This window comes from Hoplias malabaricus, chromosome 8 (assembly GCF_029633855.1).
Source record: "Hoplias malabaricus isolate fHopMal1 chromosome 8, fHopMal1.hap1, whole genome shotgun sequence".
NCBI lineage: Eukaryota > Metazoa > Chordata > Actinopteri > Characiformes > Erythrinidae > Hoplias > Hoplias malabaricus.
The window spans coordinates 32,917,271-32,940,206 of NC_089807.1; the positions used below are offsets into that span (position 1 = coordinate 32,917,271).

Here is a 22,936-nt window from a genome sequence, read left to right on the forward strand (position 1 = left end):
TCTGAATTTAAAATATATGTTAGAAGTGCTACAAAATTTCGCTCCGGCTTTAGGAAGTTTCATTTATCGTAAAGCTCTGTAATCATCTGGGGTTTGGAAAACATTAGTTGTGGGATGAAGGCTTGTTCACCTTGTGATTTTTTTTTATCCCACATCAAATACACACAAGGTGCAGGTGGAACACCAGTGCCATTTGTCTCTACTCTTTAAAAACTACACTCCATATTTAGTGTATAGCCAATTTAACTCTCTCCCTCTCTCTCTCTCTCTAATAACAAGGTTCAGTGCTCATGTCCTTATATAGCCTGGTGCACTGAGTGGGGTGTGTGTGTGTGAGAGAGAGAGAGAGTGAGAGTGTATCAAGAATTGCATGGGCACCCATGGGAACCATGTTGTCTTATTTTCTATTACACAGTCCCCCTTTTCTCATATTTATTGCTCAGTGTCTAGTTTTCCCTCACTCCTGGAAATAGTTTACTGTATCAGGCCAGAGCCTTGCACTGAGTAAAGCTCCAGCTTTTATTCTATTTATAGGACCCTGTACGCTGGAGTTGTACAGGATCGTTCCTGCTGCTGCTCCTGCTGTGCTGAACATGAGTTTGTTTTGGAGTTGGTTGCTATGGGAACTGTTCTTGAGGTTTACGTTATTCAGGTATATTCAAGAAATTCATGGACAGCGATGATATAGAATATGTAGTGTAATTTTTTTTTTAAAAATATCTTATAAAACGGATTAGCTCTGAACACTGCCCTTAAGATTTGAAAGCATTCAGTCTTGAGGATTTGTGAGATACTCATGTGGGATAGTGACTTCAGATCTTACAAATTTCCTGCGCTCCATAGCCCACTTCCAGGTGTTGCATTCCTTGGCATAGCCCATGGTAGCATTTAGGCTCATGTGTGACTGCTTCAGAGCATCCAATATCCAGTATACAATGTGAATGTCCATGTGTGTAGGTATGTTTGCACAGTTGCTGTGGGAATTCATTAATTACACTTATTGTGTAACTGTATCTGTATATGTGTAATTCAGCACTACTTGTTTTACTCAAAGGACATGTGAATGACAGTATGCTATGAGTAACATTGTTTCGTGTTTATTTTATTTTTTTAGTTGAAATTGAAGTTGAAATGCTGAGTTTGCCCAGTATCTGTAATTTATATTAATTTAAACATGTTTGGGAATCAATCTTGTTATAAATCAGACTAGAAAAAATGGCATGAATAGGCTGTGTTCAGAATCTTTCGCTGTTTCACATCAACAATTTGGCTTCTTATTCATCACTGTCTCATTCATATTTTTTTCTTACAAGTTAAATGATGTAGCAGTAGTTTTCCAGCCTTTGAGGCCCTAGACAACTGCACCATTTAAGGTGGAAGTGGAAATGTAGAGTAAATAAACTTACTAATGAGTCGTTTTCTTCAGCATAATTTGGCAAGATTTATTCAGTCCCACATCATAGCCCGTCTCATAGGCTTTTTTTCTGTATGTAGTGTCTGTACATAATGGCATTTTTTACTAACGCAGGCAGCATGATTGATATGGCTCAGGCTTTGGCCATATTTAAGCATTTAGATCTGGCCCCCATATGGAATGAATTACGGCTTTGAAGTGGACCAAATATGGCTGCATGATCTATTATCTAGATCTTAACTGTAACAAGTTGTTGAGAGTTGGTCAGTTCTGACAGTGCTGGTATAAAGGTGGTTAAATGTTGGCTTAAATACTGCCCTCTCTCAGCTGCGACAGCTTTATTATTGGAGTCATTATAATTTTTTTATAATGTTTATATATAAAATTAATTGTATCCTATTAAGCATCATGATGTTCTGATTAACTGTACTTTACGTAAATAAAATACATTTACTAAAAGCTAAAAAAAAAAAAATCTCAATTCAATTGTCTAAATTCAGGGATGTCTATCATTCTCATATGTGTGTTTATCTAAATGCTTCCATTTGCAGAAGGGTCTAGACTATGTATTTTTGGAAAGTACCAATATAATAATTCTCTCTCTCTCTCAAAATTCACTGCAATAAGATTTATTGGCATGACCATATTCAGATAATTAATACAACAACATGGAGCATTAAGAACATTACAAATTTCACTTTCATCAAATGTATTATAATAATAATAATAATAATGAAACAGCAGTCTAATAGAACTGTAATAATCAAATCTCTTTCTCTCCTCTTTCTTACACAGACAACTTTTATTCTACTTAATCTCCATTTGGTCTTATGTATAAGAGCATGTTAATGGAGCAGTTTAACTGTTAGCGTAGCTTTTTAGAATTAAGAATCATTTTCAGTTTACCATATTGCACTTTTGTTAAATGTTTTGCAATAATCCTCATTTATTCCCTGAGTTTTAGTGCTCATTTACTGACATTTAAAGCGCCCTCGTGTGGCTGAAAGAGAAATGATATTGACTTAAGAATTTGGCATTTATGTCTGGCATATAAACTTTTTTTTCTTTAAAATCTTTGGAAATAAATATGTTCATTCAAATGGATTTTCTAATCCCAGTTCACAGCCCTATTAATTTCCTGAAGTCTCACTCGCTGCCAGAATGAGTCAGATTCTGTGAACCTAAATGAGTCTGAATCTTTTATATAAAAATATATATATAATTCATATTGTAATAATTCATTTATTTTTTTTTAAGTCTAACTATTTCTATTTTCTTCTCTCTTTTTTTCACAGCCCACAAACCTACAGAAAACATGGCTGAAAGAGTTCTATCAGGTGAGTGTACATCCTGCTTTTGCCTTATAAGGCTTGTAGGATAAAAGTCACTGAATACAATAAAGGAAGGAGCTCCTGACTTACTGCCCAGTAGCCTGAGCTGATCCCATTAAATCTGAAATTTCTCTTTGGCTGTGATGCAAGTTTCCACCACTGGATTTCATGACATCACTGCTCTTTCCTCCAGGTGGTAGCTGAGAGGAACAGCTTGAATATTTGGAAGAGAGGGTTATTTCTTCTTAGTTGTCAGGCTGTGTACATTTGAAATTTGAATTAGAAATTTCTCAAAATTAATTTTTTTTTGTTTTTGTGACAAATGTCTGACTTTACAGAAAGCTCAGCTTGGATCACTTTCAGATTCTCTCTTCAGACAAGAGAGATTCTAGCAGGTTGCATATCATGTTAAAACACACACACACACACACACACACACACACACACTAACACTACATATCTTGCCTTTGATCTGGTAGCAAGCGTCTGAGAAACCACAGCTTTTTCCACTGGCTGCTGGGGGAAGTTGGTTGCAAAAGAGAATTGTGAGTATGTGTAAGGGTGTGTGTAAACAGTACCATAGCATGGCTTGATAATAATGCTGATAGTAAGAAAGACATAATTATAGAATTCTATCATTTATAGCACAAGCAGAAGTGTTTAACACAGGAGTGTTTTGGTTATTTAAAAAAATAATGTTTTAGAACAAATTTGGCCAGCACTGGCCCTGAATATTTAAGGTGATATTGAACATATTTGAGAAGGCTTGAGGCAAAAAGTCTCAGTGAACATTTGCCTCACAATTTTATTTGTGAAGTTGAAGCAAAACCTGCCACTGACATTATATTGCCTTTAGTCAGTTTATTGTTTTCAGAAGAAAAATGTCTTTTGGTTTGTTTCGACTGGCTAACATTTCTGAAGTTTGCATATTTGTGGGTTCACATAGATGAACTTGATGTAAAGCGAAATTATCTGATGCAGATTGCTATCTCATGTCCCCATTTCCTTTCCCGCTTAAGTGAATGGGCTTTTTCTTTGGGCAGATTTAACTCTCATTCTCTCTGACCACAGCTTAAGAAACTGGGGAGGGTGCAGTGTGTGTGTGTGTGGTCTAGTGCTGCTTCAGTGTGAGTGAGCCGTGCAGTAGTCTTTAGCAGGACGTTACCTAAACAAGGAAACACCAGATCACCAAATCAAGCCCTGACCTTGAAACCACTGTAGCACACCATGGCTGTGCCTGAAACATAAGGCAGCAACCTTGATGTTTCACAAGTCAGTGCCTTAAAAGGCAGTAAATTTACATTAACTGAATCTCTTCAGAGACAGGCTTTAAAAGCAGAAATATTTCAACACGTTATCAGGACACAGGTACACCTGCAGTGCTTGACAAAGTAATATTGGAGCAGAAACAGGCAGCATTCATTTCAGACATGACTCCTCCCTCAGAATGCTGCTATAGTAGACAGCAGTCTGCTCGTTTTAGACAAAGTCCATGTCTTTTCCACTCTTTGACCACTTCCCAGTAACTTACCGCAGTGACAGACACAAAATGTTTCAGTTGAACTAAAATATTGTCAGAAAAGTGACAGAATACTCTGTCTGATATTTCCTTTGCTTCACAGCTACACTGAACTGTGCATGTATGGGACGAATCATAGTATTTTTGCCTTATTTTTCCATCTTTGCAAAAATTATTTAATGCGAAAGAAGCTGTTCATGTTTTCTATTGGAAGGAATATACAAACATATAATGCCTCTAAATGGTATTAAGCTTGTTTGGCAACTAGCAGTCGCTGCAGGACACTGTTTTTTAGTGTCACCATGTGGCCAAATTTGAAAAGTTGATTTTTAACACAGTAAATCAAAACCTAATTATTTGGAACTGTTTGTTTAGTTTGTTTGCTTGCTTTTTTTAATCAGCCATATGTATTTTGTACATGAACAATACTGTCAATGCCCCAACCCTATTAATGAGAAAATGTAGAGTTGTCTTAACAGAGCAGGAATAGACAGGGCTTGATGTTCACTCTCATAATGTACTGAAAATTACAAATGTACAACTAAGACAGTATAAAGTCCATGTTTAATTTTCTTTTAATTCGCTTCCACTAAATATGAATATATTTATTTTAATAGTTTATTATATATTTTCAGAGGTTTTATTAAGTACTGACATCAACAAACTCAATTTACACTGATCAATCACTGAATTATGAATACCTTCCTTTATTCTATACTCTACATTCATTTTGTCCATTTTATGAGCTCCACTGAGCACTGTGTACTTATACAATTACAGACTGTAGTCCACCTGTTTCTTTGGCTTCTGCTGTAACCACATTTCACCTTGCTTGAATGGTCAGGACCACCTGGGAGCAGGTATGATTTGGGTGGTGGATCATTTTCAGCACTGCAGTGAGAAGTATAAGTGGATCAGACACAGCAGGGCTGCAGAAGTATGCAATATGTGTTTCTAATCCAGTGAACTGCCAATGTAATAACTGTAGCTATGTATATCAGTAGATTGTAGATTAATTGAATATTAATTACAAGGAACAGGGACAGGGAATATATGTTCTGTTTTCCTTTACAGCTGTCAGCTGCACCACAGTATATTTAAATTCAAACTGAATGACTATCATAGAACATAATCAGGCTTCTTTCACTGGATATTGCTTAGTACAGTATGTGTAACATATAAAATGTAAACATGTAACATTTTAAATAAATAATTTTTAGCTTTTGATGTTTATATATAGTGTAAAGTAATGACTACTTGTAAAATTAAACTACTAATAATAGTTTGTGTGCTGTGAGCTGGTTTTCTGTAGCAGGTTATGGTCCTGAACTTCCTAGAACAATGATTCCCTTCCTAAATGCTTAGTTCAGTAGTAATCTGCATCGGTTCAGCCAAACAATGTTTTTGCATGTTATGAAAGGCAGCATCTCTACAGCTGTTAACCTCAGCCACCACATTATTTACATGTCAAACACAGGAGCAAGCTTGTATTCATTCTTTGTAAACTTTCATTTATTTCCACTTAGAACTGATTGACAGTCTCAATGTGTGTCATTGGTCATTTTCCATTTAGTTTGTACCACATAGGCCACATTATAAAAGAACATAAGGAACGTCTTTTTAGGGTACACAGTGTGATAGGAAACTGAGTTGTGGTAAGCAGACTAAATGAAGGGCATTGTGGTTCGAGGTCTTGGAGGATGTAGTAGAACATATGAAGCTGTAGATGTTGGAGAACTTTTGGAGATGTTTTACTGGTTGCAGTATCCACTTGTCTTTTTCCAAGGTATTGTTATGGCATCATCTGAAATGGCCTCATTTATTCTTGTTTGTTCTCCTTCTGTCTGTCTCATCAGTTTCTATTCCCAAAGGCCTGTTCATCTATTTCCACTTGGAAATCCCCCACTCTTGACTTTCAGCCTCTCTCCTTACTGGATTTCTTAGAATTCCTTCCAGTCCTGTGATACATAGTGTCCTAGTGTGATAAAATGTGTTTTTCTGATATTGTGCTGCATCTCATGTACATAGCACTAGAGCTGTCCCGAATACCATTTTTAGGTCTTTGGAGATTCAGCCAGAATATTCGGGGAGTGGGGTGGTGTATATTGTTGTCATTAACAAAATCCACTTCAGATCCCTTCTTTAATATCCTTCTCTCCAGGTTTTGCTCGTTACTTATGCTTGCTAACCTGCTAACTAGGTTGCTAATTAAGGGCAAAGAGTATACACAATTTAACCAGTTTGAGCGGAGGTGCTCTAATTTCAGGCACAAAGCTGACAAAATGAACTGTGGGGTCCCATCGCTTCATTGTAATTGTGTTGTTTTAGCATGCTAGTCTGTTTTATGTGACTCAGTTTTAGGCTTCATTTGCACAAAGACTTTTATGTTGATGAGCCTGAACAAATGTCTGAATACCTGAATACTTGAGGGCCAGCCCTATTGTTCAGAAAATTAGCGCTCTGTGCTTGCTTTAAAATTAAGGCTGCACTGCGACACCCAGCATGGCTCTGCTCGCCGAGTTGTTCGCCAGCTCATGTATACACGGTGCCACTAAGGGCACAGAGTGTACACAAATAAACCAGAGCTTCGTGGAGGTGTTCTAATTTGACGTGTAAAGCTGATAACGCGAACTATAGCTTTGATATGCTTTGTTGTAGGTTGCTGTAGTGTGTTAGGCTGTTTTAGGCTTCACTCAAGACTTTTATGTTGACAAGGCTGAATACATGTGGAGTGGAGTGTTGCCTTTATTGCCACATTTATCAAAAAAAAAAAAAACGAATTTCCGAATCTCAAAATGATAAATCGGATTCCAACCCAACAAACGAATAGCCAAATAGTAGGGGCCAGCCCTATATAGCACACACTTCAGAATTGTCCTGCCTTCTCGTCTTGAGTGTCTCCAATCACAGCTCTGTGTTTCTGTTTAATAGAGTGAAAAGACAAGGTTAAACAAAGCAAAACCAACACAAATAGCTCAGAAAATTAAGCATACTAATTAAATATGGCAAACATGAGAACAAAGTGAAAATGACTATAATTGTACCTCACTGCTGGGTACATTTTTTTTCATTTGGAGCAGAGGCTCACTCTTACTTAAAGGAACAGGCTCTGAAACAAGACATTCTTGTCTCAAAGGACATTTTGTGTTACTTTTATGTAGTTTCAGTGTCCTCACATATAGGAGCCATCTGTGTTTGTGTTTATAATCATGTCAAAAAGCAGTTAATATTGAAATAATTATAATATTTTACGAATTAACAGTGATTGTCACAAGATTCAATGTTACATTTACAGCCACTAGGACAAACAATGATTCTTACTCCTTTATATAGTTAGCCTTTGCCATATACAAGTAATTAGTGTAGTGAACTAATAAATCACGTGTTTGTCATCTTATCTGCCTAGAAATAACCTTTGTAAAATCCAGTATAACATTACAACTGTGTTTATTTCCCAAGTGCTTTGATGTTGATCTCTTCCTTGTGACAATATTATCTAGGCTTTTGTGTTTCAGCAGTAATTGCCACTAAGGGTGTACCTTATTGTAACATTTGCGATTATATCAATATAAATTTTAAAACAAACAAAAAAAAATTCCACATTACGGTAATATTGATATTCTTACTAAGTCATGACGTCATGCAGTTTTGCATGAAATTAAGAGTCATTTAGCCACTCTAACATGTATGGTGGAAAGTGGCTATGCAGTGGAACAGTTTGTTTCAAAAAGAAGAACTTCAGTAGTGTGGAGGTAGTTTGGTTACACAATATCAGAGGTACAACAAACCATGTTTATATGTAAAATACACAAGAATCCAGTAACAACAAAGTGGGGAAACACAACTATCATCTGTTTTGTCATCGGAATCAGAAGCACCCACCAAAAATGCCACGAGGAGAGCTGAATAGCCAAAGTGAGCTCTAACCCAAGCTGCCAGACTACCCTTACTCAGAATGGCATATATTTTGTATTTTTGTTATTTACGGGTATTTATTTATATGTTAAATTTGTTTAAAAAATTAACAAAGGTTTAAAAAATGTTGTTTGTTTAATTCTACTGAATGTTTGTAATTGTTACACTTAAGATTATAAATCTTAGCCATTTATTTTGTTGCATTAATATGTTCTTAAAATGTTGTTACGACTAGATAAGAATAATACATTTTTTTTGTCATTCTGCCAAGAATATTTTTGCAAAAATACCCTAAAATATTGTGATATTATTTTAGGGTCATATTGCCAACCCCTAATTCAAAATCAAATCAAAAGTTTATTTGTTACATACATAGTTGTACATGGTACAACATGAAGTGACATCTTTGGCAACTGCATATGTTAAATACAACAGTAAGGAAATAGGAAATAGAAAAAGGATAAAATATAAAGACATTCTCTATATAAAATAAATAATACTAAACTATAGCTAAGAAGAATAATGTTCAACATTCAACTGTGCACAATGTAAAGAGTATGAAAACTATAAAAAAGTATAAAAATTAAGCAGTGTGTAAATATACTGATGGGAGTTAACGTTTTAGACCTGGTTCAGAGTCCAAAAAACCATTGGAAAGAAGCTCCTCCTCATCCTCTGTGTTTGTAAAATCAACAATGCACTGGTTCAGTCCCCAGAATAAGCAGGAAAATAGGGGGCCATGGAAATGAAGGAACAGCACTGCCCTTTTACCTCAATCCATGGCCGAAGTGCTCTTGAGCAAAACACACAACCACCAACTGTTTCCTGGGCACTGGGGATGGTTCTGTTGCTCTGGGTGTGTGTTCATGGCACCTAGTGTACTTTTGTGTGCAGTTTTTTCACTGCAATAGGTGGGTTAAATCCCGAAGATATATGTCTAAAAAGTTTGTGTGTGTGTATGTATAGGTATACCTACAAATTGTTTAGACTGCAAAATTAAATTCTGGTAAATTAGATCGTAATCTATGTTGCCTAGATTAATTACATGATCGTTAACATTTTCAACCTTTGTTTTTACTGCTTTTTACAAGGCTATAATCAAACATAGTTTGGTGGGTTTCCTCCTGGTGCTCCGGTTTCCGCCCACGGTCCAAAAACACACGTTGATAGGTGGCTTGCCTACTCAAAAGTCTCTATAGGTGTAGGTGTGTGTGTGTGAGTAATTTTTTTAATAATGAATTACACGCAGGCTGATTTTGGCTGTGACAGACTTGAATTAAATTTCGTAGGTAATAGTATATCATACAGATTTACTTACTATTCAACTTGTTTTATGACAAACATGGAAATTTAGACAGCTTGCACTATACTAATAAATTGTTAATGAATTGACAAGTGCCCTGTTACTTTAATACCCAACATTTTTGCAAAAGAAATATTATATAATAGGGCTGAGCAATTAATCGAAAATGAATTGAAATCGATATTCAGAACTTTTAATCGACATAATCTTGTCTATATCGATTATTTTTCAAGTATGTTCAAGTACTATCCCTTTAAGACCACACGGCCAAGCTGTAGTTACATGATTCTGCTCATATCTGCCACATGAAAGCAACCTAAATGAAGAGGCCGGTCAAGAGATTTCAGCAGCTCATACCACTGGAAAAACACTGCCTTTGTGGTTTCTACGTGCTTTGTTTTGATTATAATTAAGACGACACTGAACAAAAAAAGTCGAATGTAAACAACCAAAGCACAATCACACACCAAATATAAACAGTGCTCAAAAAGCCAGAGAGGAACAAGCTCCCTGCAACATTAGAAGAAATATCCCAGCTTTAATACTGGAGCATATTTACAGTACAAGCCTCATCATTGAAGTGTGATGGTCAAAAATACAATAACAGAATAATCGTTCATTAATCGTAATTGTGGTAAAATGTACAATTAATCGTGATGTTGATTTGCGCTCATATCGCCCAGCACTATTATACAATTATAAAATGCTTTTTTGAAAAACTACAATCAATCCAGCTAGTACTTTAGCTGAAGGAGCTTAAGTACAGTGCTGACTAGTTTTTGTACATTGCAGTGAACTGGTCTGTCCTTGGCTCTTGACAGAAATCTTATAGTTCAAAATAAGCAGTGTCGAGCAGGAACAGCTTGACAGCGATTCTTGTCTTATGACTGTTGTGTATGTATTCAGAGAAATTGGGGAAGGCCTGTAACCTCTTGCCAGGCCTCATAAGAATGACGTCATGGAAATCTCTCAATCTCTGTCTCTTTCTCTCTCTCTCTTTGTCTTTCTTTCTCCCCCTTTGTTGATGAGAACACCACGGGTGACTGGTAGATCTCTAAACTATGATCTGGGTGCAAGTGCATGCTTGGACGAGCATGCACACATATTTCCCTCTGTAGTACTGTTAGACTTTGCCTGACATTAGAGAGACAGCGGAGAGATCATCAGGATATTCCAGCAGTTTCTCACATATAATGGATGTTAATGGTCAACATGCAAGAGATGAAAGTTTTCATTGATGGTACTGATAAACACTGGCTAAGGTGCCCTGATTAAGTATGATTTCCTAGCAATATTTACCAGTCAATGAATTTAGAGACAGTGAGAGAGAGAGAAAAAGAGAGGGGGGTGAGGAAGATCTAGCGTCTAGTAGTAAAGTCTCTCCTCACTCCAAATCTCCTGTAATATTTGACAGTGTCTCTCCTTCTCTTTAAAATAAATCAAGATCCACAGATCTTTTTCAAAATCCACAGAAAATGTTTTGCATCTTTTTTGGATTATTCAGGATATGCGATCCATACATAATCATGTTCTGGGGCAACTGACTGCATCCATGCTCTCTCTCCCTCAAAAAAAAAAAAAAGGTTCTACAATGGGTTCTTTGAGAGATACTATACTATAGAAGAACCACTTTTGCTTCCATAAAGAACCTAATTTGTTAAAGAAATTTGTGAGTGTGAAGAACATTTTAAAAGTTTAAAAATCCATCACCCGGTTTTAAATGCTCTTTAATGGGCATTTAAATATATTAGCAAAAATGGTTCTTTATACAACCAAAAGTGGTTCTCTTATGACATTGCTCAGAGAATCTTTTGTAGTCAAATCCTGTATGAAACTAGTTCCCATTCAGAGGCAGCACTAGAATTATCCATAGTGCATTTTCTGTGTGTGAATATCTATTAAAGTTTTATTGCTGCGAGTTTTACTGTTGGGTTTTTACTGTTATGTGTGTTGTGTGTCATTCAGAGGGATTAATTAAGGCTTAAGCTCTGTTATTGTGCCACTGTAAGCTAAAGCAGAGATTGTGTTTGAAGTGTCTGTTCCTCTGTGTGTTGTAGTGTCACAGTACATACACTGGATGCCTGTCTGAATAAGCATGGGAGAATACTTGAAACGATTTTCACCTTGTGTTGACTTGGCTGTACTATAAACTGTGGTTTGCATCAAGCTTGGCATCCTTTCATGGTCAGTAGTGTGAGCGCTGATCTCAGAACTGATTTTCATGGGAACACACCCAGAGGCCACGGACTTTGCCGGCCAGCACTGTGAGTCATTCAAGCCATGCACTTTACATTTTGGTTTGCGTGGAGTTGTAGGCAAAAGCAGTGATTCAAATGCAGTGATTAGGATTTAATAGAAAGCTTTGAATAGCATATCATATTTGGTTATAAATTCTTTCCATTGCTTGTGGCACAACAGGTACTTTTGCTGCTGCTCATCTGGCTTCTGATGAGGTTCAAATACCCAACTCTGGTCACTGTGAAATGTGTGGTGTGTTTACCTTGCCTTTATTGTGATTTTCACAGTCCAAAAGCATGTGTTATGTGGATTAGCTCTGTGAAATCCTCTAAAAGTGTGAATTGCGTCTTCACAGACCCACTGTGACCCTGATCAGGACAATGCACTTACAGAAAATGAATGATTTATTAAATTTTCTTAACTGGTAATAGTATTATAATAGTAATATTTTATCGTATTATTTTTTTTTTGCCAGACCGCCTACCAGGCAAGCCTAGAAGAGGCATTTTCACTTACTGACTGACTCCTAATGTTGAAACGTTAGAGAACTTAAGGTGGCACCACTACACCGTCTGTTGTTAGTTCAGCCATATTTCAAGTTCCAGTTCGTGATTTTGAACCTTTCTGCGGTGACCAAACATGCTCTTTTCCCTGGACAAGTCCTCTTTTGTGGGGCATAAAAAATGTGTCTGGTGTGTTGCTACCTGATTTGCGCCGCTGCCTGATTTAGACCTCCCAAGACACCATGCTTGTGTACACTTTACTGATAGCCCCAATATTTTACTAATTTCTTCTTGGAATATAATTGTAAAAAGACTCAATATCAATACCAGAGTTGGTATCGATATTATCGATATTTGGATTGATCTGCCCACCTCTAGTGTTCTGTACTGAGTGTAGTGAATAGTGCTACATTGGCTAAATGTGCTTAGTGTTTGGGTTGTTCATATCTTATATTCATATCATATATTATATCTTATAATTCTGTAGGCAAATTCTGATACCCCACATTTATCTCACCTACTGTTTTATTTAAATAACTGTACATATAAAAGTATTGTATCGCAGCACATTTCGACAAGGTAGCACAACTCGTCAGAACACCCATTTATAAATGGCTAAAAATGTCCAGGATTTTGCCATCTGCAGGTTTCCCCCATCACATTTCTTGCCATAAGACCTAAATCCTACATTGAATTGTACACTTTGATGACGTTGAAAGGTGAACAGAAGGCGCGAAGGTTGAAGTGTTCAAGGGGCCAGAGTTAAGAGCTGAATACTTGTGCCACTTCAGCACTGTCGGTCTACTGTCCACCACTCAGTGTTTTACTGGAGCCTCAAACAGAAATGTGTTGAATGTTGTTGAGGTAATATTTATCATAGCCTCTTCTTTATGTTTGGAAGCGTTTCTGTGACCCAACCTTTTGTTTTCTACTATATATTTAACAAACAGAAAGTCATCTTGGCTGTCCCAATAACGACATGAAAACACAGACACATCTCACCTCTACTGACTTTCTGACGAGTAAATTATATCTGCACAGCTTTTTGTTTAACTTTACACGAAAATGGGCAAAATCTCTGGATTATTAAAGCCAGAACACCAGAGCAGGTGTTACTCAAAATAAACGTGGTTGTGAATTAGAGGCAGCACCGTTTTATCAGTCGGACCCTCATAGAAATATAAGTCAGTAATAAACACCTAGTTCCCAGTGATGCCCTGTTCCTTTATCAAGTATAGATTACTTGGTTGATAAAATATTAAATTGCTTGGTTTTAGAACTGTTCAAAAACTTAAATGTTAAAATGTTATTGTTGGTTTGGGTCTGGTAAACGAGTTTGCTTTAATGTCAACACGGTGCTTCTGTTTTGTAGCTAGCTTTTGTATGAACAGAAAATAACAGGCTTTCTATGATCACACACACACTGTCAGCAACTGATAAGATAAATTATTTTATAGTTTGTTGTTATTGTAAACAAACACATTGATATGAAGCTTCTCCAGACCTTCCAGTGACAATGGTATGTATTTTGGGTTTACTGTTTTTTAAATGCCAGAAAAACCTCTATAATATGGCTAAATGTGGTCTGACAAAACTAGGCTTGCCTGGTTTCTCTCTCTTTTTTGGATCAGAACAAAAAACATAAAAATATTGTCTTGTATTAGTACTAACGATCTTTTTAATCTTTCAAAATACCCAAGGACACTACAAAATTCTATGGAAAGTAAACAGAATCAAAATATAACTTTTAAAATAACAAATAAAATAACACTGGTGTCATATAAACCACACTAGATAAAGGTTAAAAATAGTAAATTAAATATAAATAATATTTTTTTTTGTACAAGTTTTTTTTTTCTAAAGAGGAAAAAGACATGCAAGCACCAAGATATGGTGGAATATAGTTCCAGTGTCATGAGCCTGCTCTACTCAAAGCCCTCTCGCAAAAATTGTTTTGAGAAGTAGAACAAATATTTTGTACTGTATACTAAATTTGACAGGAAGCCACTGAAAGCATCTGAGTGTAGGGCTTATATGTTTCCATTTTCTGGAATGTTAAACTACTTGAGTCACTGAGTTCAGAGCATATTCTTGCTTTTGGACAACAGACAGGGAGCCCAAAGAAAACAACATTACAGCAGACCAGTCTAGATGCAACCTAAGACATAATAATATCTAAATAGCCAGAATATGCTATTCTTAAGCCTTATTCAGGCCAGAAATATTTTCCATGAGGGAGCTGCATTAATGTCCCCTTTTTTTTTTTTTTTTTTTTTTTTTTTAATATATAAGCAGGACATGTAATGTTTATGATGGATTCACATTCGATAAGAAATTTTGGTTTAAGTAACAGAGATGGGAGTGGCCGTTTGATTCACACTTTCTGTCACACAGTGTGCATCAGACACAGCAGAGCTACTGGAGTTTTTAGTCTGTTTAAAGTGGCTTTTTTATGTGCAAGACAAATCCCCTTAGGAGCAATAAATGTTCAATCAACTAACAGATAATGAGTGAGGAGTCTGCCAAAAGGAGATGTGTTTTACATAACATCTTCACACAATTAATCTACCTGATAATTTTAAGTCATTTAATGATAGTAACTTAATGATTAAGATACACATGTAGGACTACTGTGCACTTCCAGAAATTTCTCTTCTCTGTGTGACCGTTAGGCTGTCTTCTGGATTTGATTGTGGCTTGTCGTTCAGCAGCTGAGCTTAGCCTAGTTCTTTAACCGTATATTACATCACTAAATACCTCTAGCGCTTCTGTTCTTGAGAAAACCAGTGAAAAACCCCTTTATCACAGGATTTTACAGAATATTTCCACACATGACTATTGGCACTGGGTTGTTATAACTGGGATTATTTTTGCTATTTGCTTTACTGTAGGTAAAATACTTTTTCCTTAAATGGGAGAGTGCACACAGGAAAAACTGACTGAAATGGTCTATTCGGATGAGATAAAATCTTCTGAGATGCTCATAAAAAAATTATCCCTTGTCCACAGGTGATACTAATCCTGTGCGATCTAACCTGTTGATCCAAGGCGATTACAAACTGTTAATCTAAGCCTAACAGCACAGCTAATCAGCAAAGCATGTGGGTGTCTATAAGAGGGCTTGGTGCAAATGTGCAAAATCAACAACAAACAAAACATGTTTATGGTTCTTCGTAGCAAGGGCACCATTATAAAATCTTCAGGCTCAAGTCCTAGCTTCTTAAGAACTCAGGTATTTGCAAACAGTTTTAGATTGGGAGCTACTGAATCAGACCTAAGGGAGTAATGGAGAGCTTGGGTTATGAGAGGGCAGAGAGGCGAATGGCACAGTTTAACCAGATCCCTTGATAAGCCTAGCCACAGAACTTTGATCAACTGGAATGAACGTGCATAAATAAATGTTACCAGAAGGGCAGGACTCTGGGGTGTCCACAGAGCCAGCAGACTGTTGAAGTTTTAAATAAATATAGAGAGCCTTTTTATTAAACAATGTCAAAAAGTTAAAGCAGAGATCATGTGATAGGGCAAACTGAGAGCTATTGGTAGGCTGCTTACTGACAGTAGTGACAATGGCTCTTTGAGTTCATTGGCAGTTGCTGTTGACAGTCACTCTTGACCTTGCATAAAACACCTTAAGTTTCCCATTAAGTAGAAGAAGATTTTAGATGTGTTGCATAAATCCCTGAGACATTTCACTTGACTAATGAAAAACTTTAAGGGATTTATTGCAGTGACTAAAGTTTTGTGGCTGTAAATGTCTACTGTTTCCATGACAACGATGCCTCAGGAAAAAAGTAGTTCACTGGATGTTGCTGTTTGAGTGTTGTCTTTATGGCTTTTAAAATAAACAAAAGGGAAGGTTGAGGGCTGAACAAGAAAAGAAAAAGTAACTGGACCAAGGAGGAAAAATGTATACTTTTAAAAGAATAGTGAAGAAAAAAAGCTTGACGCTATCAGGAGCTGTAAACTATGGGTAACGTATGTGTCTGAGTGTCTGAGGTGGTCTTCCAGCTCATTAGTGACTTCATATATCTAACAACGATCAAATCTGTACTGTCTTAAACTCAGAGTTGCTGGAGTATATCTCTATCTCAAAGTTCACCTAGGCAAACGATCAGCTTCAAAAACCTCCAAAACACAAAATAAGTTAAGGGGAGCTTTTACATCCCTTAAATAATTCTAAGGGAAAAGGAGTTTTATGCAACAGTTTGCTTAAATGTGTTTCAGCTAATAATTATAGGACTTAGACAATATTGATGATTGTACTCAAAAAATACTTTTTATAAAATTCAGATGTTTTCATTTTGCTAGCTCTCCAGTCTCTTTGCATACTCAAAACCAGTTTAAAGTGTTTATGAAGCCCCAATGTTCTGTAAGTGAGTTTAAAAGAAGTAATTCAAACAGTGAATAAAAACTTGCAGACACGTTAAATTTCAGCAACAGTCATTTTTTCCCCCCTCAAACATGCCGCTCCACTTTAAAAGACACAACGCTTCTGAATGTAAGCAACCAGCGAGAACCACGTTTCCCCCCAATAGTTGACATTTAGGGAACATTTTCTTAAAAAAGGAAGGGTTAAGGGGGACCTTATTGGAATATTTTCACCTAAGGTGTTTTATGCAGCCTGGCATTGATCTTTATAGGCAAGTGTATGCACTATCAACCGAGTTTCCTACTGAGAAGCTTCTGCTCAGAAGTTAAACCATAGGGCAGAACTACAAAAGGCCTCATGATCCATCATTCATGATCCATATTTAGGGTAGTTGTGATAATGTTTTCATATTGAATTACCTCAGGAGATAACAAAGACTGAGGGGTGGAATACTGATGAAATTAGTTCATTAAAGCAGAAAGGTTGTTATTTCTGAGATCCCTGAAGGTGATAAACCTGGGAGTATGATGTTTCTGGGTGTGATGCGGCAAACAAAACTGCGTTTGATCATAGATATAGAGATTAATGCTTCCTACTATTTACCTGTCTGATGTCGGAGCTAGGAATGAGGTCACACTCAAGCCTTCCATTTAACCCTGTATCCTAGGTCAGGTGGCACAAATTGTCACAAAGTGTGATTCCACACGCGACGTTTCATCATTTCCCGGTTTGCACCTTTGTGCCTGTGCCATATATTGGTAAGACATATTACTGTTTGAATAAAGCTGAATGTCTTAGAAAAATGTATAAATTAAACATAAAAATAAGAAAAAATGTCTTGGGCAGCACTAGTTTCACATTCGCAGCTCATTCTGATCTGTGTGAGAGGCTGTGTGGACTGACTGTGCTGCTCCATCTCAGTGAACAGAGGAGCTGCAGAGCGACAGTTGGGCTTCCCACAGCTCCATCTCTGGGAGCAGTAGAATGTCTCCCACTCACGGTCAATCCTATGAATTTTCTATGAGAAGAAGCCAAGGTTTGTACAAAAGGTTGCTAAAAGAAAAACTCTAGTGTGTCTAAAATATTGCTAAATCTAGCGGCATATCACCAAGTTGGCAGTAATGAGTAGTGGTTTAGACCTGGATGTGATGATTCACAAGCTTGATAGGTCACGACTTAACAAGTGGATGGACAAACCGTGGTCCATGTCTGGCCCCAGACACTGTTCTGTCCAGACCTGGGCCTATAACTGATTTGATTTTGAATTGAGTGTTTATTATAACTGGTGTAAGTTTCTAGTCATAACAGTACAGGTTTAGAGTTTCAGAAAATTCACAGACCAATCGCTGTGTTGTTCATATCACACATGCCACTAATCAGCCTATCAGATCTATGCAGTGTGATGAGCACTGACTTGAGTGAATGGGCTCCACAGACAGGGCAGGACACCAGACACTGTTCCCCTGGGGCAAATAAAGATAGCCCAGGGGATGAGATAAAAAAATTTTTAGGACAGTGTTGTGTACTGTAAAACCAGATATATTGTAATTAAAAAGAGAGATCACCATTTGAAATATGAATGGGAGTTTTCTTAACATTGAACATGAGGTTTGTTTATGGACAAAGAACTGCACTTCAGCAAAAAAAGCCAATTAACTTGCTGTTACGGATAAAGTCTCTCCCACCCACTGCAATTACAACACAAGTCATTAGACACTTTTTAATATGTACATTTTTTTCAAAGTATTTTTGACTTCTAAATTTTACTTTTAATAAAATTTTGTTTAAAGTATTTGTTATATATAATTTGTTCAAATCAGTGTAAAAACTGTCTAATATTGAAATATTTTGAATTGTAACTTTAATAGAAATTTGATTTGAAATTCAGCTGTTGACTACAGAAAATGTTGATATAACTACTAAGCCAATTAAGTATGCAGGATATGGCACTGATCATAATGCAAGTTAGACATGAGGTTGCAGACCTTGCTTGGAGGAAATTTTCTTTAACTGGACCATAATGAATTATCTTTAAATATACCTGCCCTCGGTTTTCATGATTAGCTTGTTCTTGGTTAGCATTGTTAGCGATACTAGTTAATAACTACATTGTGTGATATTTTACACATACAAACACTATGGAAACACACCCACATATTGCAGTTGGACAGTACTGTGTGTAAAGCTTATTTAATGAGACACATAGATAGGAGTGCTAATAAACTGCATGATACTATTGCTTTTACACACAGTTTATGTGTGGATGGGCATCTTGGATTCTGAACTAGTTGATGAGTCTCCTCCCAACTTTCCAAGTAGGAAATCCAACTTGCATGGGTGTTCTATGGAGTCAAAAAAAAACGGTCAAAAAGATTTTGAGTTTGTAAAACGATACTCACAAGTGTAACGGATTTTGTAACTGTGTTTGAGCAACTACATACACATAAAACTAAAATCCACAAATGTATTGGAATGCACAAATAAAAAAAACCCAACAATAATAATAATTTAAATTCACAAATATGAAAAAAAAGAAAATTTGCATTTGTAAATCAAATGTCATGAATTTGTGAATCAGTACCTTCTCAAATGGCTTAAAATGTGCAAGAGCAGACCTGTTTAATGTTCCAAATGTGACAGTGGGAGTTTTTGAATGAGGTGGAAAAAATCCACACATTCGCCTTCTCTGCTGCGTGAGTGAATCTTTTTTTTTTTTTTTTTTTTTTTTTTTTTTTTTTTTTTTTTTTTTTTTTTGCAGTTGTGGATTTAAGACCCTGTTTTGACGGCCAATTGATGGACCAATAGGAAAGCTTTAGCTGGACCAATCACATTGCGAGGTTTGTTTAACCCAAGAGTGCACAACTCCAGTCCTGGAGGGCCTGTATCCAGTAAAGTTTGGTGATTCCTTTGCTCACACACACCTGATTCAACTCATCTGTTAATTGACAGGTTTAAGGGTTGTATTTAAGCAGAGGAATCACCAAACTTTGCTGGATACCGGCCCTCCAGGACTGGAGTTGTGCACCCCTGGTTTAACCAATCAGAACACTGATTTCGTTTTACGTGTATGTATTTGCTCAAACGCAGTTAGAAAATCTGTTACATTTGTGAGTATTGTTTTACACACTCAAAATCTTTTTGACCCTTTTTTGACTCCACAGTGTTCTTGTTAAAATTTCTTACTAGTAACTTGGACATTTCATCATTTGAGTTCAAATGGAATGCAGCAAAATAAAATGGTGTAGTGCAGACTATATCAAGAATAAGCACAATGCATCACGCATTAACCCAGTCACTCACACACTTAAACCTGGGGCATTATTGCATAGCCAGCTGAAATAACAACCTGTATTGTTGGATTGTGGAATGGAGAACATATGAAATTCCACACAGACATTGACATGATGCGAGGATCAAACCCAGGACCATCTGATGTGGGAGAGGAACACTCCATAGTCAAGAAAACACAGCAAAGAATGTTCTTCCTGAGTTGATGAAATTCAACCTGCTTCAGAGTCTGATGATCCAGTTTTAAGCAGCGATAATTGCATCTATTCTCACATCATCCTTAACCATCTGGACTGGTTTTTCCAACTAACAAGAAAAAGCCAAACTTCAGCAAATAATCAGGACAGCAGAGAACATCACAGCTTGTAGTCTGCCAATGCTCACGGACATCTACTACAGCAGAGTGATGAAGCATGCTGGCAAAATAACAGCTGACCCCTCTCATCCTGGATATCTCTTCTTCCAGCCATAAGCAGACATGCCAACAACTTCTTCCCCAGAGTTTTAGCACTCATTACCAACTTTGGACGCCTTGCACTTTAAACTTGAACCTGGGAACCTACAATTATGAACCTACACCTTCCTTACGCTATGATAATGAATGTAACATAATGCTTAGTTGCACAACATTACAGTATTTATATTTTATATTTATTCATATCGTTCTGCATTTCCCTGTATAAAATATTTTATAGCACATTTTATAGTATGTGTACACAAATGCCATATATGACATATTATATCTACATTATATTATATATTACTGTATTATTATTACTCATCTACACTCTCACATTTTAGCTATTTTTGCCTCATGGCCCTTTTCACTCATAGTATATTCTGTATTTCCTCCCATAATTAAATACTTGTTAGTTGTCAATGTGCCTTATTTAATTATTTATTTTTAGTCATCTACAGTGATGAATGACATTATTTATGTCTGCTAAATGATGTAAAAATATTGTGCACAATGTAAAATAGAAAAAAGAGGAACAAATTAAGGTTTGGTTATGACCTCAGTATTGTCAACAACACTATGATGATTATTGGTTATTGATTTGCCCCAGAAATTATGGAATATCCATGTGTCTTAAAAGGGTTTTAAAATATAAATATTGACATCTAAAAATGGAAATATTTACAGAGGTGTGCAAGCAATAATGAAGCTGCATATTGTTTATTTATTTTTGTTTTTATTATTATTTGTCTGCTGTTCTTGCAACCCTCAACTTTACAACACAACAGTACTCATCTTCTTGGGGATTTGAGAGACATGGACCTAAAAATGTGGCTATTGCAGTTTGGGTCCTAATAATTTTTTTCACACTTTAAAAAATGTTTTTTAAGTGAAAAAAGTACTGAATGAAAAACAAACGAAGGAATGCATTTATTTAATTTTTGAGCACAGCTGACAGCCCCAGCATAAGCACACACATGTAGGCAACTTCCCTTTTCTATTGACCTGTTGCTGGAGCTCAACCACTGAAGTGCATATTACCTCACACATTCTATGATGCTGTTTTAGCCTTTCCCCCAGAAGCATGACCATGCAGATGAAGTGGAAAGTGTTAAAGCATAACGCTGACAGGTGGTGACAGTGCTTACTATGTCTGTGTGAAATTTGGGGTGGGGTGAAATTTTTTTTTTTTTCTTTTTCTTTTTTTCACACCATATGGTTAACACAATTCACTCAACTGAATTTCAGCTTCCCTCTGTTCAAAGGAGAATGAAAGAAACTGTATACAATGTGAAACAAAAATACACAATGACAGTGTTTCCTGTATAAACAAATTTACTTGTGAAGTCACTAAGGCCTCAGTTAGAGGCATGATGATAAAGTCATGGTGTGGATTCTGTGTCGTTTATTCATCTGTTTGCCCATTTAACAGATCATGTACCCAGTACCCAATGTAAACACTGACTAGTGAGAAATGCCATGCATAGGAATATGACTATAAACATTTTACACCCAGAGAAAGAGAACACACTCCTCTTTGGCAAATATTCCTACTGTCTTGCATCCGTGATCTACACTACCTGAGGTGGTGTGTGGGTGTGTGTGTGTCGTTGTGTAACGGATTATGATCAACAGTTTAGCTCAGTTCTGTTTTACAGTTTTTCTTTTGAAGTTCTCATCTGTAAACACAGATCACGAATTCTGTAGTATTATTTGTACAGTAGTCTTTATTTATATAAAAATGTATTTGTCTTCTTACTGACATGTTAAAATAATTTTTATATAGGAATAAATGTAGTAAACAATGCTTGTTGACATTTCATTTGAATCAGTTATTTTAATGAGGAAATAAAAAAAAAGATATTAGTACATAATTGTGAGGAATTAATTGAATTTAATCAATTCACCTCATCTCTAACAGTGCTCCACAGTACTCCACAACCCAGTGCTGGGAGGCTATATACCCCTCTGCTCACGCATGGTAACCCTAGGCTCATGTGTGACTGTTCTAGTGTCCCATTTTATTGGAATTTCTTTCTGTTGGGATTATAAAAGCAGTGTTGGGCTGTTCAGTGCTTGTGAGGGTGATACGTTTTACACCAGACCCCTGGTTTCTGTCTGTGTATGCCCTGAACAAAGATACCATGTAAACTTAAAAAGTTATAAATATGACTAATGTGTAGTTTAAATAATACAATAGCAGTGTTGCTCAAGATTTTGTATATGTACGCTAAAGTTTAGTTAATAGCTCAAAGGTTACTGTAAATTAGTCAGCCGACAGTTATCACAGTCAAAAAAGCTCAAGAACTCCTCATGATGGTTAAAAATATATAGTGCCATATCCCTCATGCTTGCATTGAATGATTATAGATGTTCAGCTTTAAATAATATTTTAAAAACACATCATTACATGTAATTTATATTTAAACGTTTAAATCTAGATGAATGTAAAGAGATTTTATTTTAAATAGCTTTGAAACTCAACTGTTCAAGTGATGTAGAAAAATCACTTACTATAATGATTTGAGATGGTGGGTTTCATACATATATTTTAATGGTTACTTTCATTGTCATACAGCCCTGTTTATGTTCATGC

General features: G+C 36.3%; 1 protein-coding gene across 2 annotated transcripts in view; it reads left to right on the forward strand.

Annotated features, from left to right (window-relative positions):
* The window catches only part of LOC136705579 (inositol polyphosphate-5-phosphatase A), a 194,741-nt gene that overhangs the window by 47,068 nt on the left and 124,737 nt on the right, over positions 1–22,936 (forward strand). For both annotated transcript variants that reach the window (XM_066679216.1, XM_066679217.1), the window contains exon 2: positions 2,710–2,751. In XM_066679216.1, the coding sequence (XP_066535313.1) occupies positions 2,710–2,751 (42 nt within the window). The remainder of the gene's footprint in view (positions 1–2,709; positions 2,752–22,936) is intronic.